Source organism: Cololabis saira, chromosome 14, assembly GCF_033807715.1.
Source record: "Cololabis saira isolate AMF1-May2022 chromosome 14, fColSai1.1, whole genome shotgun sequence".
In the NCBI taxonomy this organism is placed as follows: Eukaryota; Metazoa; Chordata; class Actinopteri; order Beloniformes; family Belonidae; genus Cololabis; species Cololabis saira.
This window is the reverse complement of record NC_084600.1, coordinates 33,119,891-33,147,879: the sequence shown is the minus strand read 5'-3', so window position 1 is coordinate 33,147,879 and position 27,989 is coordinate 33,119,891. Positions and strand designations below refer to the sequence as shown.

At 43.5% G+C, this 27,989-nt stretch overlaps 1 protein-coding gene across 1 annotated transcript; it reads right to left on the bottom strand.

Annotated features, from left to right (window-relative positions):
- Window positions 1-1,965: 1,965 nt before the first annotated feature.
- On the bottom strand, window positions 1,966-27,989 carry csf1rb (colony stimulating factor 1 receptor, b). Its single transcript, XM_061739262.1, has 22 exons — window positions 27,959-27,989; window positions 27,591-27,866; window positions 25,146-25,439; window positions 24,909-25,045; window positions 24,667-24,829; window positions 23,340-23,730; window positions 18,171-18,286; window positions 17,972-18,080; window positions 16,381-16,541; window positions 16,187-16,293; window positions 15,918-16,044; window positions 15,700-15,804; window positions 15,513-15,623; window positions 13,119-13,278; window positions 10,262-10,335; window positions 10,061-10,152; window positions 9,541-9,663; window positions 8,705-8,816; window positions 8,446-8,545; window positions 5,586-5,712; window positions 5,420-5,510; window positions 1,966-5,351 (listed from the first exon to the last, which is right to left on the bottom strand). The coding sequence occupies exons 1-22, from the start codon at window positions 27,987-27,989 to the stop codon at window positions 5,281-5,283; spliced, it is 3,078 nt and encodes a 1,025-aa protein (XP_061595246.1). The 3' UTR covers window positions 1,966-5,280.

Below are 27,989 nucleotides of genomic sequence, written 5' to 3'. Positions count from 1 at the left end.
CACACACACACACACACACACACACACACACACACACACACACAGCCACACAGACATATACATACACACACACACACACACACACACACACACACACACACACACACACACAGACATATACATCGGCTCGTTCACCTGCATGCTTGCTCTGTAGTTTTTGGGGTTAGCTAATCGCGGTAGCTTAGCTCAGATTGTTATTGGATCTCGAGACTTGGGACAGTTGCTGCTTGTGTTTTGGCCGGTTCCGTGCCGGTTTCGTGTCTGTTCTATTTTTTTTTTTTTTTTTTTGCAGATTTCCAGTGCTCGCCGTGCGCCTCCATGTGTGTTCTCGGGTCCTGGATTAGCAGTTATCCTGCTGGAAGTAGCCTTTATCACCACAGTACACTGTGGTGATAAAGGGATGGACATGGTCAGCAACAATACTCAGGTAATCTTTGGTGTTGACACAATGCTCAATTGGTACTAATGGCCCCAAAGTGTGCCAGGAAAATATCCCCCACACCATTACACCACCACCACCAGCTTGAACCATTGATACAAGGCAGGATGGATCCATACTTTCATGTTGTTGAGGCCAAATTCTGACTCTACCATCCGAATGTCGCAGCACATAACGAGACTCATCAGACCAGGCAACATTTTTCTGTTTTGTTGTCCAGTTTTGGTGAGCCTGTGTGAATTGTAGCCTCAGTTTCCTGTTCTTAGCTGACAGGAGTGACCCGGTGTGGTCTTCTGCTGCTGTAGCCCATCCGCCTCAAGGTTCGACGTGTTGTACATTCAGAGATGCCCTTTTGCATACATCGGTTGTAACAAATGGTTATTTGAGTTTCTATCAGCTCGGACCAGTCCGGCCATTCTCCTCTGACCTCTGGCATCAACAAGGCGTTTGCGCCCACAGAACTGCCACTCACTGGATATTTCCTCTTCTTCGGACCATTCTCTCTAAACCCTATGGTTGTGCATGAAAATCCCAGTAGATCAGCAGTTTCTGAAACACAGACCAGCCCATTCTGCACCAAAAACCATGCCACATTCAAAGTCACTTGAATCAACTTTGTTCCTCATTCTGATGTTCAGACTCAGATGGATCAAACTGCCTGCAGATGTGAATCTTTAGATTTATCTGGTTTTTGAGGGTCTAACCCAATTGGCAGGTCCAGTCTGAGGTCTGTAAATCTCCAGTGTTCAGACATTTAAAGGAGCATGAGGCTCCTTTTAAGAAATGAGACTCTCTAGCGCCACCCTTCGCCGTCGGGGGTACTGCATCCAACAGTGAAGCCGGCACGGGAGAACGGGGAGAACGCGCATGCAGCGTCATGTGACGTCACATCCGCAGGACAGCGCGGGAAATTCGGGCCCACAATTGCAGCACATTTTGCAGCACACAGCCTGTTCAAGGCAACGGAGAGATATACTAGAGGGCTCATTCTTTTTGGTTTGGAACGCTTCATCTGACATTATTACTATAAAACTTAAAACGTATACAAATTTTTTTCATAAATCCTGCCTCAATCCTGCCTCGTGCTCCTTTAAGACGATGGTGGTAACGGGCGGATGATATGTACATTACAAATAAATAAATGTAGCTCACTCAGGTAAATATAGCTGAACATTACGAGACATTTGCAGGGTCTTGGGAAGATTGGAGGAAGATTTCTGAAAGAGTTCCATATCATATCTACGGGTTCCTGGAGATTATTGGAGGATTTGTATGGATGTTTAGAGGATCAGGTCCAGCCTCATTGTCGAGAAGCAATGCATCTCCAGAACGTTCAGGTGTAACAACTTGAAGCAGTAGTGCTTTTCATCGCCCTTTCTTTCAATTTTTAGGTGTTTTTTGTTTGTTCCTTTTCCCTGTGCGGCTGATCGGTCCCCTCTGAAATAAATCAACCATGAACCTGATAAATCAGAAGTATTAACAATGACTCTGGAGTTGTGACATCTGAGCAGCTCAGAAAGTGTCCAGGTGAACCAGTTTATTGTGGAATCATCCAGAAAACAAACAAACACTCTGCTGTTACTCTGAGTTTATTCTGAAAAAACAGATAAGGTACGAATGAGAACTTTGAACCACTGAAGGAGAGCAGTCTAGCTGATTTCACAAAAACACAACTAAGCACTGAAATCACTTGCTGTGTGGTTTGTCACATGATATGATACTTAAATGACACGTCACCTTGAAAATGTTTGAAATGAAAAACAGAAAACAAAAAAAAATAAAAATTATTTCAAACAAGAAATATCAGCAAAGTATAAGGTATACTATAGATAATAGTTTCTCAACCACAATCAAATCACTTAAAAACACCAGAAATTACAAAATTGATTTATGTTGATCGATTATTAGCTTTAAAGCTGATTATGTCTATCAGGAATATAAACTTTATTTGCAGACACTGGGTCCAGAATACAAAATGAGATACAAAGACACCGACATTAAACACAAAGAGAAAGAGATTCACTTGTGCCGTTCAAATTAGTTAAAAACATACAAACATTTCCTCCAGTGTTTCCAGAAACAGGATGAGAACTTGTATCGCTCTGTGTAGTCTCTGTTAAGGCCATAATCAAAGCATTCTTTGACTCCTTCAGTCTACACATAAATCTAAACATAAAATTCCTCAGTACAGCATGGAAAGTGGGGACATCACTGGTCACAAACATTTCACTTGCACTTGTCCATCTAGGGATTTTTAGAAAAATTCTAAAAGCATCGTTGTATGCCACCTGTAGTTTTTTCATTTTAGCACTGGTATAATGGCACCACAAGTGAGCGGGTTATAGCGGAGTGCAATATGTTTTATCTGTACACATGTGAAACTTACGTGCCAGCATATTGGCTTGGCCATATAGCTTACAGCACTGATGCTGCAAATCATCATCGTCACTGAAATCATCCCTGATTATGTGGCCCAAGTATTTAAACTTCTTTACAACCTCTAATACTTCTCCTGCCAAAGAAAAAGAGGGAAAGGTAAGCTTCTGATCGTCCTTTGTTTTGCAGATCATAACAACACTCTTTTTAGAATTGAACAATATATCAAATGAAAAAAACATATTTAGTACAGACCCGTAGTAGCTGCTGTAGGCCAGCACTGTACGGAGACAGTACGACTAGATCATCTGCGTAGATCATATGATAGATAAGGTTGTCCCCGACCATGCAATCTGTTTTACACTCATTGAACTGTTTAGATAAATCATCCATGTATAAATTAAATAATAAAGGCGATAAAACCCCCCCCTGGCGCACGCAATTGGACACCAGAAAGGGTGTGGATGTACTCCTTCCCCACCTAGCCTGCATAGTTTGGTGAGAATACCAAGACTGTAGGATGCTTATAAGATATGAGGGGACACCTCTCTATTGTAGTTTTAAGAGCAGTTTAACGCGGTGAATACGATCAAAGGCACGTGAGGCATCCAGAAAACACATAAATATTGTACTATTATGACTTCTGTACTGGCTGACAATTTCCTTAAGTGTATAAATACATAGGTCCGTGCCATGTTTGTTCTTGAAACCAAATTGGTTGTCGGTGGTTGCTGTATACTCTGTCCATAAGAATACCCTCTAGTACCTTAGACATAATGCTCGCCAGTGCAATTGGTCTGTAGTCGTCTATGCTGCTTAACTTTCCTGTTTTGTTTTTAACTACAGACAGCATGGACTCGGGCAGTATTCCATGCATCACAAGCCCAGAGAAACACATTGCCAGTAGCACAGAAACTCTATGGCTAGCATATTTCAGATGTTCTGCAGTTATCATGTCATGGCCACATGATTTGTTAAGAACTAATTTTTCAATAGCACAGTGATCACCTCATCATGTCTGACAATCATTCCATTGCTGCAATGTCTTTAAAACATTTTGATAACATTGACAGAAATAAGAAACGAGCAACACACAAATTATACAAAAAACAGGCAGAAAATGTTCAGGACCGAACTGTAGGTTAGCATGTTGCTAACTGAGCTGTAGTTAGCATGTGACCAACTGAGCTGTAATTAGCATGTGGCTTACTGCCAGTGACGTGCGGTAAGAGGAAGCACCTTGTAATCAGGAAAAAAAAAGTAAAATGAAAAAATGCATTAAACGGTTATATTTATCCAGGGATTTGCACTATAAAGTTATTTTCAATCTAACTTCACCAGTTTTGATGATTTTTTTATTCAAAATCGTGGAATTTTCATGGAATGGCTATGTGATGGCCAAACCTGCAGCCACACCCACACTTTGTTTTTTTTTAGTTCCATATCACATCACACCCACTGCAGTACACAGGTTTTGTTTATATTTTCATTTGTTTGACACTATTGAAATACACTAGTTCTAATTGTAATGCGCACATTTAGTTAACTTTTGTATATTTAATTTTGTCAAGCTAATGTGGTATTTTCTGTTTTGCCGGTGCTTTGGGGAGTTTCTTGAACTGGCTGGCACACTCAAATCCCAAATTGGGTGATACAATTTGGAGCTCCACCATGGGGGAGGAAGACATATAGTCATATTATAATTTGTGCATACGTTCTTTTGCTTTTGTGATTTGCTTATTTAGTTGACGTTATGTTTAGTTATTGGTCATTTAAGTTTATTCTTAAACTAACTGTTTAGTTTTTTGTTAAATGTTCCCCTTCCTAGTTTGACACTCTGGTCTGATCAGCCAGTAATTAAGTCCCCTTGTTCGTTGTGTGGTAGGTCAGTTTATTTTGGTTTAAACAGTTAGTTTGATGTTTGTTATGTTAAATCACAGTTTTGACTTGAATTTAGTTTCTTTATTTTGACCTCTTTTAAGGGCTCTATGACAATTAAATATTGTTATTTTGGGGAATAAAACACATTTTTCTTTGAAACTACCACTGTGTCCTCATGTTTGACCGGCTCGGTCCCTCACAGGCTAATTGAAGTACTGAAGTAAATTGAAGTTATCATGAGGCTAACTATAACTATTAAATTTAACTGAGTTAGCATGGAGCTAAATTAAATGCTACCAAATTAGCACATTTCCAGTTTAAAGAGCGGCTAAGCTCCTAGTTGAACCAGAACAGGGTCAGCTAATCCACAGGAAAAGGAATTACACTACATCATCAACAAAGACAGAACAATGCGGTCTGAGAATATGACCACCTGACATCACAAAGAAGGTTAGCTATGCAAGTGTCAGTGTAGTTTCTGTTTGGTTAATTTTCTGTCTGAATGTGCCACTTAAGTTTCCAGAGCTGAAGAACAATCTCAGCCATGATTCACATTGTGAGAAGCATTCTGATTGGATGAGGGGTCAGGAGAGCTGGTAGATGTTCTTCACCATTGGCTCCCGCTCCTCTCTGTCCCCATGGTCGTCACGGTGACCTGTGAGGGAGGACTTTGGGAAGTGAGGTGCAGATTTAAAAGGTTAAAGATACATTTGTGAAACTCACCTTGCTCTTCTTCTTCTTCTTCTCCCTTTGGTATTTCTCCTCCAACCTCCTCCTCTTCTTCTCTGCACTCATCGATGTTCTTGTACATCAGCTGAAAGAGGAAAAAGATGTTCAGAAGAAGCAGCAGTCTTCCAGACCATAGTTGGGGCTCACACACCTCCCTCACCTGCCCACTGTTATGCGTTGATGTGTCATTGGTGGAGGGGAGGAGCCTATTGATGAGTTGACCGATGGATTTGAAGGTGGGTCTGTCGGTGGGCTCCAGGCTCCAGCAGAGTTTCATCAGGTGGTAGCTGGAGGGGGAGGTGAGTGTCAAGATAACAATTGATTATTAAGTCAGAGCTATTAAGGCAGAGCTAAACTATTGAAATACATCTGCTCTGAAACCATCACTTTGGTTCCGGACTAGATTTGACTGGTTGAGGGTGGCTACAGACCCGCTCTGAACAGATCAAGAATGTTCAAAGCTGGTCCACATTCTCTACCATCACACATTTATGGAAACATGATTTCAGGCGTGTTGGCAGACCTTCCTCATGACTCAACATACCGTTGTTTTTCAAACATTTTTGAAAGAGTTGCCAAAGTTGTAAAAAAAGGTCCCATGTACAGTACAAAGTATAAATACTTTGTGATCTCTTGTCAACAGTGTTTCATGGTGGATATGTACGACCAGAGATCCGAGAAACTGCAAAAAGGTAACATTTGATGAGCTTTTGATAAAGAGGTGATAACACTTCTGTTAGAGTTCTGAAAAATCTTCTCTCAACGTGAATCATTATGTATTAATTCAGCTTCTACATCCCTGGGATTGTGTTGCCATGACAACCCGTGTGCTGAACATCACTTCAGGTGGGAGGAAACAGGTTGAAACTCAACCCTTAAGTTTCTCGCAGCGAGGAGAATCACTCCGAACACTGAGTCAGTTACCATGGTAACCCAGATTTCTGGAACCAAAAACCGAGAGTTTCCCCCAACTCAGGTTATTTATGGTCCAGTCTCCAGCTCACTTAGAGCCAGAGTCAACATCGGATCTTCACTTTAACAAAATCTGAAGATTTCCTGGATCAACAAATACCATACAAAGAGCCCCTCAAAAAACTCTGCCACTACTCCATTTTTTTTTTAATCCCCAATTGTTTCCCGGCCCGACGTAGCGTGTGGAAGGATCATGTTGTTCCGGCCCCCACCCCATCTGGCGCCCCAGCTGGCCAGAGGGGGTAGTGTATAGGGATGCCCCGATACCATTTTTTTCAGACCGAGTACGAGTATTTTAATTTGTGTACTTGCCGATACCGAGTACCGATACGATACTTCTACCACAAAAATAACTAGGCTAAAAATGCAATGAAAAATGCAATGAATTGGAAGACAGGTTTTATTTGCAACAGATAAATTCAATAAAAATAAATAAAATGAGTAGAATAACTATTTTAAACAAAAAAGAATCTTTCTGTGTAAATAAAAAGTCTCTAGCAAATATATCAAACATATAACGTATCAATGAAACATCATATGTCAGCTCGAGTGCGTTGAGAAGATGGCGAAACCCTTCGTCTTCTACAACTGACAGTGGCTGGTTATTTTAACGGCCCGTGGGTTGCTTTTGCAGAACCTGAGATAATGTTGGCTGTTGTGGTCTTGCAGTAGCATTAGCAAACTCTGTATACTCAGTTTTATGATGCGTCTTGAGATGTTTTATAAAGTTGCTGGTATTAAACAACGTATTCTCCTTTCCTCCTCTTGACACCTTAGCAGCACGTAGATGCAGTCTGCCTTGCTTCTGTCGTCGTCCCTTATTTTGAAATATGTCCACACTGCTGACATCCTGCTTGCATTAATTGTCGCTATCTTGCCTGAAATGGCGTTGCCAGTCTCACTCATGGGTATCACTCTCTTCTTATCACCACGCTGACTGCGGCTCAACATCTCCCCCTAGAGTCGCTAATCAGTAACTACAACAACAATGAAGTGGTATCGGTGCGTGGTATTGGAGAATTTTTGAGAGTACGAGTATATGAGAGTAGTATCGGCACCGTTACCGATACCAGTATTTGTATCGGGGCATCCCTAGCAGTGTACAGCCCAAGACTGTGTGCATGTTTTTGTGAAGGTAGCTCCCATTAGCTACCCAAGGGAACATGGAGAGAACATGCAAACTCCACACAGAAAGGCCCTTTCACCAACCCCACCCAGGGTGTGGGCACTGAAGTCATGGGGGAACTTAACACGCAGGAGCTGTGAGATGGCTGCACTACCAGCTGCGCCACCGTTCCCTTGAGCTGCTACTTTGCTGCTAAGCTCAGTCAGTGAACCTTGTTAGCAGGTCACAATCAGTTATCTCCCCAAAACTCTTTATCTTCCCCTTGCTTTCCCAGTTCTGCTGCTTTTTGGCCGGTCTTCGTGTTATGTTCCTTCACCCACACTCTCACTTCAGGGGACGGCGTGTAGAGGTACTGCTCCAGGATGAGTATTTCTCCAATGTCCTCCACCTTCTTCTTCGCTGACTTGACCCACTTATTATAAAGATCTTTCAGCCGATTATAAAGCTCACGGGGAGTCTCTCCTGGTTGGCTCTCAAAACCTTTGTCGGTACATTTCTTCATTAATTTCATACTTAGCCAAGATGGTCTCTTTAAGACTGTCATAGTCCATTGATTATGACAGTGTTAAAGTTTATACTGCACGCATGCGTAGGCTAGTCTTCTCTGCTGTGTACACAGTACACGTAGACGTCTGGTTATGATTAGTTTTGAGTGTATGTAATCTGCTCCAACTGATTTAGATCGGAATCAAACTAGCTTTAGACTTGTTTCACACTTCATACTGGTTTATATTGGTTACAACTTGGTCCAGACAGAAGAAGCAGATTGGTTTCAGACTAGTTAACAAATGCTCCATAGTATTATAACTGGTCCGATCTACTGGACCATTTTCCTTCTTCTAATATTGTGGACGTTTTGACACATCATAGGAGCACAAGCAAACAATGTGAAGTTTATGTTTACGTGACTGTTACTGCTCACATTTCTGCCGGGGCAAAGTCCGGCTGTGCCATGTGGCGGCCATCTTTGATCATCTTGTAGAAGTTGGTATCCACGGCAATGTTGGGGTATGGGCTTTTACCTGAGCGGGTTTTCACAGAGACACACAGAGTGGTTATCACAATGATCTGAATTCAGAGGTTTGAAGGGGTTTAATGTCTCAGCCAGAGCCCCTGAGGATCATGGAAAGTGGAGTCTCTAGGAACTGGTTAAGGTTGTGTCCAGTGTTGCCAAAGGTTACCCAGAGAGAAGATCTCCCACAGCAGGACTCCGTAAGACCAGACATCGCTCTGCACTGTGTAAATGCACTGGAAGATACTCTCAGGCGCCATCCACTTCACTGGAAGACGGGCCTGTCAGAATAAAGCAGAGCCAAAATAAAAGACTGTCTGAAAATAGCTTATTTATTCAATATAAAACTCAGCCTGTAACAATAAAATGCAGCCTGTGAAAAAAACTGTCTTTAAAAAGGAGGCATTCTTTCAAAAGAAAAAGCAAAACGCAGCCTGTCAAAATAATTCTAGTCGTACATAAATACATTGAGTGTCACGCCCAAGGAGTCACCTTCCATCTGGAAAAGTGATTCCAAAATTGAACTTGGAACATCTGCAGTTCCTTTACACACAACTAGGAATGGCTGTAAAAGATTCAAACCCCAATGTCCTCTATGTCAACTTATTTACACATTTTATACACCTATTATACCCTGTTGGTGACAGTTCGTCTAGGTCTTTTAGTAAAGTTTATGCAAAAAATAATGATGATTTTGACTGAATTATAGTATTAAACCTTACTTTAATAGTGCAAAATATGAAATAACCTTTTTTCATCAGCTCTTCATCTGGATTGTTCTGGAATCACAATTATTCCATAAGGAACACTATCAGGTTGAAACTAACACCCCCAAATACTTTGAAGTTACACATGGTGTGTGTGTGTGTGTGTGTGTGTGTGTGTGTGTGTGTGTGTGTGTGTGTGTGTGTGTGTGTGTGTGTGTGTGTGTGTGTGTGTGTGTGTGTGTGTGTGTGTGTGTGTGTGTGTGTGTGTGTGTGTGTGTGTGTGTGTGAAAACACTGACGTTTCCCTGAACAATGTAGCTGTCATCATTCCGAATGTCTCGAGCCAAACCAAAGTCACAGATCTTTGCAACACGATGATCTGTCAGCAACACATTCCTGGCAGCCACGTCTCTGTGGATACACTAAGGCACAGGTGAGACACAGGTGAGACACAGGTGAGATAAATGTGAGACACATGTGAGAGACAGCTGAGACAGGTCAAACACAGGTGAGACGCAAGTGAGAAATGTTAAAGATGGGTGGAACACAGTTGATACACAGGTGAAACAGGTGAAACACAATTGAGACAAAAGTGAAAAACAGGTGGGACAGATGAAACACAGGTGAGACACAGGTCAGACACAAGAGAAACACAGGTGAGACAGCGTGAAACACAAGTGCTGAACAGGGGAAGTCTACTTTCTAAGGAGGTGAAATGTTTTCTAATTTGGATTATTTGGAGGAAATTATTCAGAAGAAAACCAGAACTGTGAAGATGTTATGAAGCACTAATAGAACATAGAACACATGTGTTCTTACATTTCTGGTGGACAGGAAGTCCAGACCCTGAGCCACCTGGCAGGAAAACTTCACAAGGTCACAGACAGACAGACCATTGCCAGACTGCTTAACTGAGAGGTACAGACAGGTGTCAGTTCAGGTGAGTTCAGGTGAGTTCAGGTGAGTTCAGGTGAGTTCAGGTGAGTTCAGGTGAGTTCAGGTGCAGCTGGGTGAACTTACCCTGTTGAGGGTGTCCCGGATTCAGAATTGGCTGCATCTCCTGGTACTCTGAACAGCATGAGATCCCGCTGTCACTGCAGCACATGATTGGAAGTTACATTCAGCTTTACCTGGACTCTTCAAACAGGTGTTCTCAGAACAGAATACAAATACTCATCATTCCAGATCACTAAAAATATTTTAAGTAAAGGTAATTTCTACAGAATTTCTAAGAGTACCAGTAGTAGAAGACAGTTATTCACAAACTGTAGAAAAATGATTAGGATATCTCAAAAAGTAAGTTTGAAGGTCTGCCAGTGTGTCTGCTGTTGGATTTAATTATCGAAAAAATGATTAAAATAATTAATTAAATTGTGACATTATAATGCCGCGTTCCATTTGTCCTCGGAAGTGGGGATTTCCTAGTTCCCAGTTGGATTTTTCAACTGGAACGCTACTCGAAGTGGGATTTCCCACTGGGAAAGTGGGAGAGTCTTCACCACCCCCGAGTTCACATTCCAAGATGGCTGCCCCGGTTGTAAACAGTAGAAGAGAGCTCCGTAAAAATTCATAGCACTTCATTCTAGTTTTGGTCACACTAAATCAGTCGTATACAAGTATTGTTCGGCATATATATGCTGCTATAGTGTAATTTACATTTTTCATGTGGTATATGCGAACTACAAACTTTGTAATTGGAACGCTGATAACTCGGCTATGACGTCATTCCCAGTTCCGAGTTCCGACTTCCGAGGTAAATGGAACGCACCATAACTTACAGCCTCAGTAGAGAGAGGAGGGGCTTGTAGCCCACTCAAGCTATGGTTACCAGGCCAGGTGTATCACCCCTCCCCGTCTGCTGGCACTTTGAGGGAATATCAGTTTCTGAAGGCTAGCTTGAAAGTCGTCTCCAAAAACACAAGTCAGTGACTCGGTTCCTCTCAGCAGATTACTATACACAACACTTTAGTCCAATATTTTTTATTCTGTTTTCTTTTCAGAGAATAAGTTATCCAAATGCTTGCAGATAGCTCTGTCACAAAGAAAGACCCGCTGGTGAACATACCAACATTTGGATGAATGATTGGATTTAAGATGTTTGAAACAAAAATGTTCATCATGTTATTTCACATTGGGTGACAACACCACTTTCAGCTTCAATTATGATTTCTTGAAGAGCAGAAAACCTGATAAAAACATGGATCCAGTATGTTGTAGCCCAAATAACCATGACTTTTTTTAAGGTCTGAATGATCTTTCCATGGTAACGTATGTCTATGCTATAGAGCTCCAAACAGGGTGGAGTTTCTCATATGTTTCACCAAATCCACCCTTTTTATTTAACACTGGACCAGCTCTATACCCTCCACAGGGTGCTCAAGGGTTCATGGGAATTTGCCCAACCAGTCTACATTTGCTTTGTGGATCTGGAGAAGGCATTTGACCGTGTCCCTCATGCCATTCTGAGGGGGGGGCTCAGTGAGTATGGAGTCCGGGGCCCTCTATTAAGGGCTGTCCGGTCTCTGTATGATCAGAGCAGGAGTTTGGTTCGCATTGCCGGCAGTAGATCAGACTTGTTCCCGGTGCATCTTGGACTCAGGCAGGGCTGCCCTTTGTCACCGGTCCTGTTCATAATTTTTATGGACAGGATTTCTAGGCGTAGCCAGGGGCCGGAGGGAATCCGGTTTGGGAACCACAGGATTTCCTCTCTGCTTTTTGCGGATGATGTTGTCCTGTTGGCTTCTTCGGACCGGGACCTTCAGCATGTGCTGGGGCGGTTTGAGGCCGAGTGCGACGCGGCAGGGATGAGAATCAGCACCTCCAAATCTGAGGCCATGGTTCTCCATCGGGAAAGGGTGGCATGCCTTCTCCGGGTGGGTGGAGAAGTCCTGCCTCAGGTGGAGGAGTTCAAGTATCTCGGGATCTTGTTCACGAGTGAGGGAACGATGGAGCGTGAGATTGACAGACGGATCGGTGCAGCGTCCGCAGTTATGCGGTCGATGTACCGGACCGTCGTGGTGAAGAAGGAGCTGAGACGAAAGGCGAAGCTCTCGATTTACCGGTCAATCTACGCCCCTACCCTCACCTATGGTCATGAACTTTGGGTAGTGACCGAAAGGACAAGATCGCGGATACAAGCGGCCGAGATGAGTTTCCTCCGCAGGGTGGCTGGACGCTCCCTTAGAGATAGGGTGAGGAGTTCGGTCACCCGGGAGGAGCTCGGAGTCGAGCCGCTACTCCTTCACATTGAGAGGAGTCAGCTGAGATGACTTGGGCATCTGTACCGGATGCCTCCTGGACGCCTCCCTAGGGAGGTGTTCCAGGCATGTCCCACCGGGAGGAGACCCCGGGGAAGACCCAGGACACGCTGGAGAGACTATGTCTCTCAGCTGGCCTGGGAACGCCTCGGACTCCCCCCGGAAGAGCTGGAGGAAGAGCTGGAGGAAGTGTCTGGGGTGAAGGAAGTCTGGGCATCCCTGCTGAGGCTGCTGCCCCCACGACCCGGTAACGGACAAGCGGGAGAAGATGAGTGAGTGAGTGAGTGTTTATTAGATTAATTAAATGTTTTTGTATTAAGTTGGTAGAATCAGTAGATTCTGAAAACAGCAGGTTTCAAAAACTGCTAAAATTTTGTTCAGAACCTGAATTCAGCAGAAGAATGAAAGAATGAAACGTGAGGTTTCGGGTCGGTAATTTGAAGTGGCATCTTTTAATTAAAAATCGAATGAATACTGTGTAGGAATCATCTAAACGCAGCTGGCGGTTTAACTGAATAATGAGAATGTCCTGGAGAACTTCCACAGAATGAAATTGTTATTGATATGATTTCTCTGTGATGGTTAGGGTTAATGATGCTGGAAGAAGGAAGTTCTCGCACCTGCGCAGCCTGGCAGGAGGAGTCGCTATGTTCTTGTAGGACACCTCCTTCTCCATCTCCTCCACACTCCACATGGATGCCACGAAGTCCTGAGCGGTAGCCCGCAGGAAGTTGAGCAGGTCACCATGGCTACAGTACTCTGTGATCATCAGCATAGGACCTGGTGGGGCAAATATATACATAAGCCTTATTTTTTTTATCATCACATGGACAATATTCAGAGTGAAAAACTACAGAAGGTTCCTAAGTGTTCCTTGTCAGGGTGCTTCAGTAGAAACTAACCTGACCAGAACTAAGAACACACGTCTACCTATTTTCTGCTGAAGGACTTGGGTCCTCGTCCAGGATTTTCCTAAATCAGCGGTGTATTGGAAGGAAACAGGAAGTCTGTGCAGGTTTGTGCAATTCACATGAACGAAAGTAGACCAAAACTGGTTCACACTAGTTCCTGACCAGATACGACTGGTCCCGATCTAGTACGGCGCTGGTTCCTGCCCAGATGCACTTCCAAACACAAACCCTCCTCATTTCCTGTTGCAAACATTTCCAGAGAGCTACTATCTTTGGGCCATCCCAGAATACCTTGAGTGAAGTCACCACTGACCAACAGTTCCTCCAACATCTCTTAGATTCTTTACTGTATTTGGACGTGGCGGATGGGCTGTTGAAACAACCTCCCAGTCAAACTTTCTCTATGTTGGACGGTTAATCCACGTTTAAACATTTCCTCCCACTCATCATCTATTAGAACATTTGATTCCAATACTGATTTCAGATTGCAGTGTCTTATATAGTTTTGAACTTATCCCTTTTTTTCTCTCAAACTTACTGACATGAAAATTTCCCCGAGTTTGGTTTTTAGATGTTATTTCTCTAACTGTGATTCTGGATGTAGTGTCTCAGTAGCAAATAGAAAAAAAAAAAAACTGACGGCAAATATCGATATTCTATTACAACACACATAATGGATTGATGTGGTTGTCACCGCACTATTGTTCATGCACTTCAATTTGTAGAGCTGTACAGTGTTTACATTTACAGGCCTAGGAGGCAGTGAGGCACTATACAAATGCACTTTCTTTGTACATTGTATGAAGTTTTGGTATTGAATAAATGCATAACTACAGACGTTTTCCTTTTTATGGGTATTTTTTCTTTTTCAGTCACATAGATTGAAATTTCTTACAATATATCGAATATCGTAGATATCGTGTATCGTGATATTATCGTTATCGTGGGCCACATATCACCACACCACCCCTAATATATATATATATATGGCATAGCAAGCCCGGGGGGTGACCGGAGTCAGGTCACTGGCACACACCCCCACCACCAGGTGGGGGCCCAGAGTGGAGCGACATACCCCCTCAACCTAGCGGAGCCCTGTAGGACCACCACCGACCAGGGCATCAAGATGGAAGCAGACACCACATACCTGCCCCAGCGCCGCCCCAGGGAGATCATGATACCAATAATGACAAAAACCACAAATGTTTTTGACCCTCCCCCTAGCTTCATGGATATAGATCAGAGGATTATCAGCTGAGGAATATATTATATATTATAAATATATTCTAATTGTACCCAAGGGAAACAGGAGTAAAGCTAAAAGTCTGTCTAATATAATTGTTTAGTTTTTCTTTGTTTTTTTTTAACAGAAATGGTTAAAATCCGATGTTATTATAGCAGATCAGTTGAGGGGTGAAATATGTATCATATATTCAAAGATGTAGTAAATTTATTCCAAATTTGGTTAAAACTGGAGGTTTGGTTTTATTTGAGGCAGATGGTTTTTCCATTGATATTAATTCGATTTATATGTTTTTCCAGAAGGTAATATCGATGGAGTTTTTGGTTTTCCAGTTCATGATGGTTGTTTTCTTGGCCACTGTGTACACATTTTTGTGTCTTTAAACCCCATATTAAATTTTTTTTCCCCAGTAAAGTGAATTCTGTGAATTACTTTGTATTGTATAAGTTGTACATTTCTATTGGAGGTAGACATGAATATGTTTTTACAAATTTCCAGGCTAATTTAAGGGTGAGGGTTACAGTGATCGTGATTCAGAATGGTTTGAAACTGGTTTGAAACTTGTTTTAAATGGTTTCCACAAAGCTCAGGTCACCAAGAGACCGATTGAAGATTTCTTCATTCAAGGACTGACTGGCTCCAAAAAATTTCTTATCAGTTTAAATTGATTCAGAAAGGTTTTAAACAAATGTGTCTGTTTCCAGGGGGTTCTTAATTGATTTCAATTGACTGATTACATAGTGACTCAGATTAGTTAGAATTCATTGGTTCCAGCAAAATGCTTCCTGTTCTGGAATTTGATGGTTTCTTCATCTGGGTCATGGTTTTGGATTTTCAACAATAACTAAAATACACATCACCTCCACGAGTGCACGCTCCTAGCAGGTTGACAATATTGTCATGGTAACCAAGGTGGCTGAGGATCTTTAGCTCCGACATGAGGGCCTCCCGTTCCTCCGAGTGAGCTCTCGCTGTAGAAGAACAGATCAGACATCAGATGATGAAGTCATGGTGAGCACTGATGGTAATGAAGGTCAGCATACTTACGTTTGAGCATCTTCACGGCCACTATGGTAGCTTTGTTGTCGGTTTCCAGACCGTATGCTGTTGCCTCGACAACCTTCCCAAATGCCCCTGAACCCAAAACTGCACCTGAAAAGCAAAATATGGTACAAGCAAGTTGTGAGAGGTGAGAAAGACGAGTTTCTGATGGTCAAACTGAAGGGGATATGGTGGTTGCTGCTCTGGGGCTGGACGTATTGTACCAAGTCGCAGTTTGTCTCGAGGAAACTCCCACTTTTGATTGTACGGCAGCTGGGTAGGGTCCACGAATGTGTAGCTATTCCCATCGGTGCTCTCAATGATCTTCCAGCGGATCTCGTATTTGGGTTTCTGGTTGAAGAAGAACAAAGTAACTGCTGTTTTTTTCCTGCAAGTTTGTAGATGACCTCAACTGATAAATATATCCAGTAGGAGCACCGCAACAGACACCAATGATGTTGATGTTGATGATGATGATGATGAAGACACATACCTGCCTCCACTTGTAAAAGACGACCAATAGCAGCAGGAGGAGAGCAGAGGCAGCAGTTAGAGCTCCAATCAGAGGTGGAGTGAAGACAGGCTGATGTGGTGGAGGCCCTGAAAGCAGCATGGTAGAAAGACCATAGACCTTCAAGGATTGGTCAGTTTTTATTTTCAGGGCGAGAACGATGGTAGACAACTTACGATGGACAAAGGCGCGACGAGACTCGCCCGCCAAGTTGTAGGCAACACATTCCACCGTGACTTCATCCCCATCAGCTGACAGAGGGAGCTGTGTCCTCACTTCCTCCTCCTCTTCCTGTGATGTCACAGGGGACACCTTGTGGGCGGAGCCATCGTCACACCTGCAGGTCAGGTGAAGGTATTTTTAGGTTCGAATCACCTTTTGTTCCGAACAAAGCTGTTCCGAAAAAAGACAATCTGAACTGTTCATTTCACACAAGAGTCAACTGAGTACAGCGTCTCCTGCAGCGCCCCTCTCAGGACAGACCTGACACTACTCCAACACAATAAAGCCTGAATTATGGTTCTGCGTCAAATCGACGCCGTGCACACGCCGTCACTGTGACGCCGTCTTGAACCCTTCGGACTTCTCCGTCACTCCATTTTGCCGCGGTGTAGTACCCCCCATGACCGCTAATCACAGTGTATCAAAGAGATAAGGACATTGTGCAAAAAAAAAAAAAAAAAAAAATCACACACACACGGAGAAAAGAGCGCTGAAAGTTCTCTACTGCTTCACGAACCGGAACCGGAAATGCGTTGCTACCAAGCGAACCAATCACAGCCCTCTCCGTCTGCGTGTGGTCTGCGTCGCCTCGACGCGTAGTTACAATTCTTGGGAGGTGCACGTCAGTGACGGCGTGTGGTACGCGTCAACGCGTACCACACGCCGTAGACACGGCGTCGTTTTGACGCAGAACCATAACTCAGCCTTAAGACACTAATTAGTCCATGGGCCTGACCAGATTTTGGTACCACTCAGGGTGGCAAAACCTAGTAAAGTTTTTTGAAAAGGTACATGTCTATAGATGATATTTTGGTATGATAATCCATTCTAAGTAGTAGCTTTATGACAGTTATCAGCACATAAGTTTATCCACAGCCTGAAATAAATAGGTCTGTAAATGCATTTTCAGTGAAATCATTTTCAGACCTTTACTCGTATGTTATGGGGGCATGTTTGGTAGCATTTTAAAGTGTACACTCCTAGCTTTCATTTAGAGCTAGTTTTGGGCCTGTTTAAAGAATATAAAGGTCCATTGGTCAAAGGTCAAACTGCTAATTCTTTGGTATTTCTCAAAGAGTTTTTTATTTCATCTGGGAGCAGCTATGACGCTCCTGGTGGATCTGGTCGTTCCTTATCGCCCGTCTAGATCCCTTTTTAATTCTCTCCTCAGCCACCAGGTTTATGAAGATCTGCACCTCAGAGTTGGATCACCAAACAGACTTTTGCGCTGCCATTGCTGGTCGAATAAAATGAACAAGAAGCCGCAAGTCGCTCTTTCGCTGATGTCCACATCCTGACTCAGGCGACTGACTCCCAACCCCCTGACCAATCGGTGGCCTGTAGTGTGATGATGTCAGATACAGCCGACTCAGCCGCTTAGAACCTCGGCAGAGTAGTTACAGAAAAAGTATCTACTCGGTACGTTAGACCCCTAGTGGGAAAGCGCAAAACCGAGGCGAGTTGGGCTGAGTAGGTACTAGGTGAAAAGCGCCATAAATGAACCCTGCTGCCTGCAGGGGGGAGCAGAGCCCTGCTGCTACGTACGAGTCCTGCACGCCAGGGCATGTGAGCCAGAGGATTTTGGGTAGTGGATATCCCGAGCTGCTGCAGCTCACAGAGTCGTTCGTCTTGGAGATGGCCACCGACGGAGACCCTAGAAGAAGAGAAGAGATTCTGATGTCAACCTGCTGCAGATAAGGCAGGAAGATTGTGTGATAAGAACAGGAAAAGGAACACTTCTTACAAAAAATCTGGAGGTCCACGTGCTGTGAGCCATTGAAGAACGGGTTGGAAAAATGAAATGAGTATCGACCTCTGTCCTCAGGAAGTACTGGCCGCAGACGCAGGCTTGACTCCATCCTGCATCATTAGAAATGGCACCTTAACAAACTTTGCTGCCATAAATACCACCTTAAGAAGCTTTACTACCAGAAATACCACCTAAAAAAGCTTTACTACCAGAAATACTGTTAGGGAAATTGACATTTATTTTATTTATTTTTACTTAACATTTATTTAACCAGGTAAGTCAGTTAAGAACAGTTTCTAATTTACACTGACGACCTGGGCAAGAGGCAGCACTGAGTCAAACACGTACAATCACAATGAAACATACAATCAAACACGATACATAAAAGACACACAACACATAACAAAAATATGAGTAAAAAGTGGTAGCGCTGGTCCGGAAGGGTTACAAACATGTGCAATAATCACAGATGAATGTTGGGAGTGTATTTTTGAAGGAGGAGAATGGGATGAATGTGAGAAGTTAAAGCGTTTGCCATCCATTGTGGGCGACCACATCACCGACTGCATGAGACCGTGGGTGTGCTGAGCAGCTCCTCCCCCGCTGCAGGAAGGAGTGCTTTCGTGGTCCTTCATCCCGGCACCAGTTACCCTCTATAACGCATCTTAATGCCACAAGACATTTATGCATAAATATATATTTATATATTAATCTAAGTATATGTATGTGTGTATATATTGTATTTATAGTTATAATAATGCCAGCTTCTGTCTGTCTGCCTGCCTGTCTGTCTGTCTGTCTGTCTGTCTGTCTGTCTGTCTGTCTGTCTGTCTGTCTGTCTGTCTGTCTATTCCACCCACATAAGCTTTACCACCAGAAATAACACCACAACAAGCTATACTACAAGAAACTCCATCTTATAAAGCTTTGCTACTAATACCACCCTAAAAAGAACCACTACCAGAAATTCCACCTTAACAAGATACACTGCCAGAAATACTGCATTTAAAGTGTTTCTTCCAAAGACACCACCTTAACAAGAATTACTAAACACCACATTAAAAAACTTTATTGGCAGAAATGCCACCTTAACAAGAATAACTACAATAAATACCCTCTAAACAAGCTTTACTTTCAAAAATACCATCTTAACTCTGCTATAGAGCTACGCTGCAGGGGGATACCAACATGATCCACTGAGCGCTGCCCCTCACCCGTCTTCTCTCCTCTCCTTAACTTTCCTTTCTTCAGATCAACCCTCAGTTATTAATTGACCATAATTGTTCTTCATTGTTCCTGTAGTTTGTTGTACTGGTCTGCCCCCTCGTTTTCTCTTCTGTACATGTTTGCAGGCCAGAGCTTCAGGAGCTGCATGCTGACCTGCAGCCCCCCCTCTGACCACCTCAGTGTCTGCTGTCTGAATCTGTTTATATAGTGCTCTCTGTAGTCCACCAACCAACCATCTGTCAGTCATAAAAATTAATTGAATTGAATTGAATTTGAGGATGGGTTTTCTGCTCTCAGGAACCACAACTTTGGAACCAACTTCCAGTTTGGGTTAAGGAGGTTGACACAACCTCCACCTTAGAAACCAAACTTAAAACATTTGTGTTAAGTAAAGCTTAGTTAGTGTAAATGTTAGTGTAAACATTAGTGTGTTAGGGCCAGTGATAATAGATGAAGCTACAGGACAAGACTAGAGCAGCTTGTCTTAAACATAGCTTCATCCTAGATATGCTGCTATAGACCTATGCTGCAGGAGGAACATGACCCACTGACCTGCAGGCCCCGCCCGACCACCTCAGTGTCTACTGTCTACACCATCATCATAACCCAGGACCTCAAGTGGGAGCTCAACATCACCTCCCTCACCAGAAAAGCACAGCAGAGGATGTATTTCCTGCGGCAGCTGAAGAAGTTTAACCTGCCAAAGAAAATGATGGTGCAGTTCTACACCGCCATCATTTGTAAGATTTGTAAATGACCTTCTTACTTCTTAATCCTCTTTGCCCCGTCTGGAGCATAGGGCCTCAGTTAGGTGTCGCCATCTGCTGCGGTCTCTAGCGATGTTCCGCGCCTCATGCCATGAGGTATTGGCGTGTTCTAGGTCCTTTTTGACTCCTCTCCTCCACGACAGTCTGGGTCTACCCCTCCTTCTCTTGCCCTGGGGATTCCAGTCTAACACAGCTCTTGTGATGGATGATGGTGGTTTTCTCAATGTGTGTCCTATCCACCTCCACTTTCTACGCCTGATTGTGATCTCTACTGCTTCCTGCCCTGTCGTCTCTAGGAGGTGTTGGTTGCTGATCTTCTTGGGCCACCAGATGCCTAGGATGTAGCGTAATCTTGAGTTGATGAAGGTTTGAAGTTTATGAGTGTTCAGCTGTGTTAGACCCCAGGTTTCGCACCCGTATAGCAAGATGGTCTTTACATTGGAATTGAAGATCCGTAGCTTGGTTCTGAGGGAGATGTTCCTGGCCCTCCAGACTGGTTTTAGTTGGGCAAAGGCAGCCTTTGCCTTACCTATGCGTGCCTCTACATCCTTGGATGTGTCTCCATCACTGCTGATGACGCTCCCTAGGTACGTGAACTCTTTCACTATCTCTAGCTCTGTATCTCTGCAACACACAGGTTTGGCATTCCCCAGAGTTTTTACTCGCATCTCCTTGGTTTTGCTTGCGTTTATGACCAGACCTACTTGACCTGAGCTGTGTTCTAATCTTTGCGTCTTCTGTCTCATCTGGCTGATGGTATGGCTCAGGAGGGCAAGGTCATCCGCGAAGTCTAGATCATCTAGCATGGTCGTCAAAGTCCACTGAATCCCTAACCTTCCCTCTTTGGTGGTTTCTCTCAACACCCAATCCAGCGCCGTTATGAAAAGCAGCGGGCTCAAGAGGCATCCCTGCCGCACTCCAGTGGCCATGTTGAAGGGCTCTGTCAGGTCTCCTTCATGAGATACTTGTGCTTGGAAGTCGGTGTAGAATACTTTAATCATGTTGATTATCTTTGAGGGGATTCCGTAGTGAGCCAGGATGTTCCACAGTGTAGTCCTGTCGATTGAGTCGAACGCTTTCTCGTAGTCTATGAAAACAGCATACAGTTGTGAGTTCAATTCTGCAGATTGTTCCACGATAATTGTTAGGGTCGCAATCTGGTCACTGCACGATCTTTTAGGTCGGAAGCCTGCTTGGTTGTCTCTCAGTTTGGATTCCATGGCGTTTGCTGTACGGTTGAGAATTATCCTACAAAGTAGCTTACTGGCAACTGAAAGGAGCATTATGCCCCTCCAGTTCTTGCACTGAGTCAGGTCTCCTTTCTTGGGTATTTTTACTATGGTGCCTTTCCTCCAGTCTAAAGGTATCTTTTCTTCCTGCCAAATTCTGTTAGTAACGGGTGTAGAGCTTCAACCGAAAGGTTTCCTGCCGCTTTCCATGCCTCTGGGGGGATCCCATCAGATCCTGCCGCTTTCCCATTCTTGAGTGATGAGATGGCTTTATCAATCTCTGCTTTGCTTGGTGGTCCAGTGCATATACCTAGCTCTTCTGTTGGAGGTTCCACTGTTGGTGGATCCAGTGGGGGTATGCGGTTGAGGATTTCTTTGAAGTGGTTTCTCCAGCGATCCATTTGTTGTTCCTTTGTTGCCAGCAGTTTTCCGTCCTTGTCTTTTACTGGTTTGTTCATTTGCCTTCTTTTTCCACTCAGAGTCTTGGTGATGCTGTACAGGGTTTTCAGGTCTTGTTTGGAAGCAGCATCCTCTGCTTCTGCAGCCTTGTGAGATATCCACTTCCTTTTGTCTCTCCTGCAGCTTTTCTTGACTTCCCGATCTGCTTGGTTGAAGTGTTCCATGGCATTGGTCTTCTGGTTCCTGGTTTTACAGGTGTCGATCTTCGCTTTCAGTTTGCGCCTTTCTTCCACTTTCTCCCACGTGTCATCACTCATCCACTCCTTCCGCTCTCTCTTAACCTTTCCCAGCACCTTTTCACATGTGCTTGTATATGCTTCTTTGATGATGGACCATTCCGCTTCGACGTCATCCTCTCCTTCCTCTTCTTCCTCGTCTGAATTGTAGCGCAGTGCATCAAAACGGTTTGCCATGGTGAGTACAAATTTCTGTTTTATTTCCGGGTTCTTCAGCCTATGCACATTGTACTTAAATGTCTTCTGTTCTTTCTTCCTACAGGCAGCGATACGTATTCTACAGGGAGCCAGGAGCAGATGATGGTCCGAGCCAACATCCGCACTTCTCTTTATTCTGCAATCTTGTAGAGTTCCTCGCCATCTTCTAAAAATCGCTATGTGGTCTATCTGGTTCTCATATGATCCATCAGGTGATCTCCAGGTCACTTTGTGGTTCTCCTTGTGTGGGAACAGTGTGCCTCCTATTACCATGTCGTTTACGGAGCAGAAATCAACAAAGAGCTCTCCGTTGTGGTTCATGGTTCCAACCCCGTGTTTCCCCATCACTCTCTCGTTGCCGCTATTTGCTGATCCCACTTTGGCATTCATGTCTCCCATGAGGATGGTGATGTCTCTCTTCTTGCGCTTGGCCATGGTTGCCTGTAGCTGTTCATAGAACAATTCCTTCTCTGCATCGCTTGCATCGTTGGTGGGGGCATATGCCTGTATGATAGTCGTGTCTTGACAGCGGGAAGTAAACCTTGCTATGATGATTCTCTCTGAGATGGGTTCCCATTCCTTCAGGCAGTAAATGACCTAGTTTTGTAAATTTTGGACTGGTGTGCACCGAATATGGACTGGGCGGCTCCGACGGAGCGGCAACGAGATGACCCAGGCCCTGATCAAGGTTTCTTTTTTTTACCTGCCATTGTCTATGTAATAATTGATCAACGGTCATGTTCTGGGTCTCTGGAAAGATCCCATAGACAACTTGTATTGAAATAGACGCTGTATAAATAAAATTGAATTTAATTGAATTAACAAGCATTGCTACAATAAATACCTTCTTAACAAGCTTTAATGCCAGAAATAGAAGCATGGTATGAAACATTGTAAATATAAATACCACCTTAACAAAAATCTACATAAAAAAACAGAATCTGAACAAACCTTTCGGACAACTAGGATGAGCAAATTTAACGTGGTAGGGCTGTTAATGATGTTGTTGACGGTGGCAGTTCAAGGCGGTATTGTGTAGTGGCTTACCTGAAGCCTTTAGCAGTGTAGTTCTCCTGGTATGCAATGTACCGGTAGTCATCAAGGTGTACATGCTCTGGTGTCGTCCAGTAGTGGTTCCTGATTGGAGGATACGCCTCAATCACAAAGGTGATTGTCATGTCTCTGCCTTCGTACATCTCAGCTCTGCTGATGTCACTAATGTTAATACTTCTGCTCCCATTCACATTTGTTTCCTCTGTGCTAACATTAGCAATGAGCTTTCCCTTCACTTCCAGTGAACTGATGTTCTCCACCTGATTGCCCTGAACATCCACCTGGGAGCTGCTGGCGTTGGCCATTAGGTCTTCTGCGACCAACATAGTTCTGGTGTTAGCGGGAGTGCTCTGCAGGTTCAGGTAGATTACCAGGTAAGGATGATCTGAAGAAGAGGAAGAGGAGAGACATCATTCTGCAGGTGTATGGGATACATCTAAATCTAAAATCATTGTTTTCAAAAATGAAATCAGAAAAATTGCACTTCCTTTACTGAACACAAGGGTCTGGATCCAGACCTGCAGTTCCTCTAGACCAGGGGTGCCCAATCCTGGTCCTCGAGAGCCCCTATCCAGCATGTTTTAGATGTTTCCCTGCTTCCTCACACCTGATTCAAATTAATCATCATCCTCAGCTTGTCATAAAGGTCTGGACAACTCTGTTGGTGACACAGCTACTTTTATCATGGCGTGCTGAAGCAGGGAAACATCTAAAACATGCTGGATAGGGGCTCTCGATGACCAGGATTGGCCACCCTTGCTCTAGACCAGGGGTCGGCAACCCAAAATGTTTTAGAGCCATATTGGACCAAAAACACAAAAAACAAATATGTCTGGAGCCGCAAAAAATGAAAAGCCTTGTATAAACCTTAGAATGAAGGTAAATGGCGAAAGGCAAAATGTCGAGAAAAAAGTCGAAATGTCGAAAAAAATCGAAATGTCGAGAAAAAAGTCAACATTTCGAGAAAAAAGTCGAAATGTTGAGAAAAAAGTCGAAATGTCGAGGAAATAGTCAAAATGTCGAGAGAAAAAAGTCGAAATGTCGAGAAAAAAGTCGAAATGTCGAGATTAAAACAGGAAAAAGGAAGAAAAAAAGAGGAAAAAAAGGAAAAAAAGAAGAAAAAAAAGAAAAAAAAAGAAAAAAAAGAATAAAGATCAAACATTTTTGAAAAAGCTCCAGGAGCCACTAGGGCAGCGCTAAAGAGCCGCATGCGGCTCTAGAGCCGCGGGTTGCTGACCCCTGCTCTAGACTATACTGGATTGTCCATTAAAGACTTTCAGTTGTCTTTTGTTCAACAGAAATGCACTGATGGATAACTTACCCAGAACTCTGAGCTGTGTGGTTGCCGTGGAAACCCCTGCTTCGTTAACTGCCATGCAGCTGTACAGTCCAGCGTGGGTCTGGTTGATGGCGGGGATTTTCAGCGTGCTGTTGATGTAGTGGCGGTTGTGGTGGTAATAACGTGTGATGGTGATGCTGATGTTCTGAAACATACAGAGGAAGCGTTCAGAACGGAGAGGGACAGACAGAGGGCAGACGCAGAGGTGACTTGTGATTGCACACCTGCATGAGTGGGTGCTTCCAATTCACACTGTAAGAGTGGGAGGGGTTACTGGCTTGACAGGTGACCTGAAACTGCTCTCCTATCAGATGTACAACTTCAGTCTCACTCACAGACAGGGAGGGGGGGTCACGAGGCCCTGGAGACAGACACGTGGGAGTTTAACTGACGATCAGACAGATAGGTGTTTACAACAATGGGTGTGCAGACAGACAGACAGGCAGGCGTGCAGGTCTTACTGGAGGCCACTAGCAGGTCAAACGGCTGTGATCTGAACTCTTGTCCGTCCTTCCACCCTGAACAGGAGTACGTTCCTCTGAAGGACTTCCTTAGGTGTCGGATGAGGGCTCCTGTACGAGGGTCAACTGTGACGTTCATACCTGGAGGGAGGCTCCTCCCCCTGTCTTCCGATTGGAGGGTGAGGTTTTTGACAGAGGGGTCGGTCAGCAGACACTCAAACAGGAAGTCGTCGCCCTCCTTGAAGCTGGGTTTGTTGCGACGTGTGACGAACACAGTGGAGGGTTGAGTCAGGTCTGGAAGAGGGGCATTATGGGATGTTAGTTTTAAAAAATGAGGACTTCAGGTCTCTCGGTCAAATCAAAATTATCTTTTTTTTTCTGAGTAGAAAACGCTGGAAGTGTCTGTTAGATTAGTTTGATATACTTGTCTGGACTACCTGGTTTTGGTGGTATCTATCGGACACAACTCTTCCTGTCCATCTGGACCAGTATTTTATTGTCCAGTTTAGGATCCAGTTGAAGGTTATTGTTTTTTTAGGTTCCTTTCTTATTTGAAATCTCTGAGTTTCAGACTCCAACTGGAGCTCAGAGGTCCTCCAACCAGCCAGTCTTGGCTTATCCTGACTCAAGAACCAAGGTGATGGAGCCGTTTTCACAGCAAGCCACTGGACATTAAAGCTGGTTTCTGCTCCAGCCTGAGAATGAAACCTTGGCTTTTATTGTTCACATGTTATTTAAGCTTTTACATTCCTGCTCTTTGTTATTTTTTTTTTTGCTTTCATTATTTTATTAGATATCTTATCTCATATTTATTGATGGTTCATGGTCACCAGTGGGCAGTGAGGGAAAACAATCCGAAGGAGGATACTGAAATGAGTTTCCTCTACAGCAGGGATATTCAACTAGATTCGGCCGGGGGCCACATCTGCAAAAGGACTGTATGGAGAGGGCCGCACAATTTGAAAATGTGGGGGTTTTCAAAATGTATTTTGCACTCAAAGATGAAGACTTATGTATATATAATACATTTTTATTATACATTTGAATATATCTAGTTTACATATGAATGATGTATTAATTGTCTCCAGATTTAGTAATTGTGAATGTTAAATATAATATTCAGATAAAGAAATATTATTTTGAATGCAAGTTCATTTTGAAACCATGCATTGTGCAAACTTAATGAAATTGATATTGACCTACTTTTAATAAAACACGCCATAATGACAAAGCACCACTTTCCACCAAGATTTCCTTATTTGAATATTATATTAAGCATTGAGCACAAGCATTTTAGTCCATAGTAGCCAGTTTGATGTTATAAATAAGCAACTAAAATATTAACCATAATTTTTTTTTCTTTTTTTTCTGCAAAACAAAACAATCACGAATTATAGGAGGCTTAGAAGTTCCATCTGAAATGCAAAGTCCTTATTCAAATGAAAAAAAATTCAGGCCAATCCTAGAAGCCTAATGATGTCAATAAGTCCTCTATACAACGGAGGTTAATAATAATGTGACAAACATTATCACTGTGCAACACTGGCAAAAAATCCGAAGTAAAAAACATCAGAGATTAACATGTACAAACACTTTGCATCGTTAACCAACTAAAAAAAGGCTACCAAGCATCTTAAACTTAAATGCGATATGCATTCTCTGCACACATTACAAATAAAAATCGCACCTTGTGTGAACGCATTCCTGGCATGTCTCTCTGCCTGTGTATCTGCCTGTATCTGTTAGCTGTTATTAACTGTTCGGTTTTTTCCCCACTTATTCCACCGAACACCGAAAGTGTTTTTCTTGCTATTATCGGCCGAACATTCGGTGCATCACTATTATTTTAAAAAAAAACAAAAAAAAACAAACAATTTCAACAAACACCCCCTTTTTTGAAATATGACCAGGGGCCACATAAAAGCTCCTGGCGGACCGCATGTGGCCCGCGGGCCGCCAATTGAATAGCCCTGCCCTACAGGATGGCTGGACTCTCTCTCAAAGATATGAGCTCAGTCATCTCAGGAGAGACAGAGTAGAGTCGCTGCGCCTACACATCCAGACGAGCTAGTTGAGGTGGTTTATCTGGTTAGAATGACTCCTGGATGTTTCCTTGGGGGAGTGTTTTAGAAACATCCGACTGGTCCAAGTCCAGAACCTTGAGGAACACCTGAAATAACTTTTCTTCTTTGAATCTTTGAGAGAACTATTTGTATGAACAAGCTGAACAAATTTGTCAGGTAGGTGTGATTTAGGCTCAAAGCAAGGCCTTTGATCCTAGTTAAGTGCAGCATGGCAATATAGGACCCGACAGACTAGAAAAGACCAGTCCTGTCAGAGACAGTGAGGAGACCAGAATGCTGTTGTTCAGCCTGGAGGATGTTTGTTGATGGGATGCACTTACTCTGAGACTCTGCCACAGTGTGTGGCCTCTAGCTGTCTTACCTGTGACGAATAGGTGGATCCAGGTGGTCAGGTGACCTAGGCTCTTGTTGGTGTACTCACACCCATACATGCCAGTATGTCTGGGTCCCGCCCTCTTCACCTCCAGCACGTCCCCGAGTTTTTCCCCAAACCTCAGACGTAACGCAGTCGTAAACAAGTGGACTGAGCCGTTTCCATGGCAACTGATGTTGAAGGCAGATTTGGCGGGCAGAACATTGTCTGACTGGTTCAGCTGCAACTCTGAGTTCAGATGGATGGATGGAGGACCAGGAAGCTCTGGAACAAGAAAATGGTAAATGTTGTAGTTCATCATCAGTGCTAACAAAAAACAGGTGCCTGAGCGGGTATATGAGCAGCTACAAGCACACCTGAGCACGCCTGCTGCACAAAGGCCTTCAT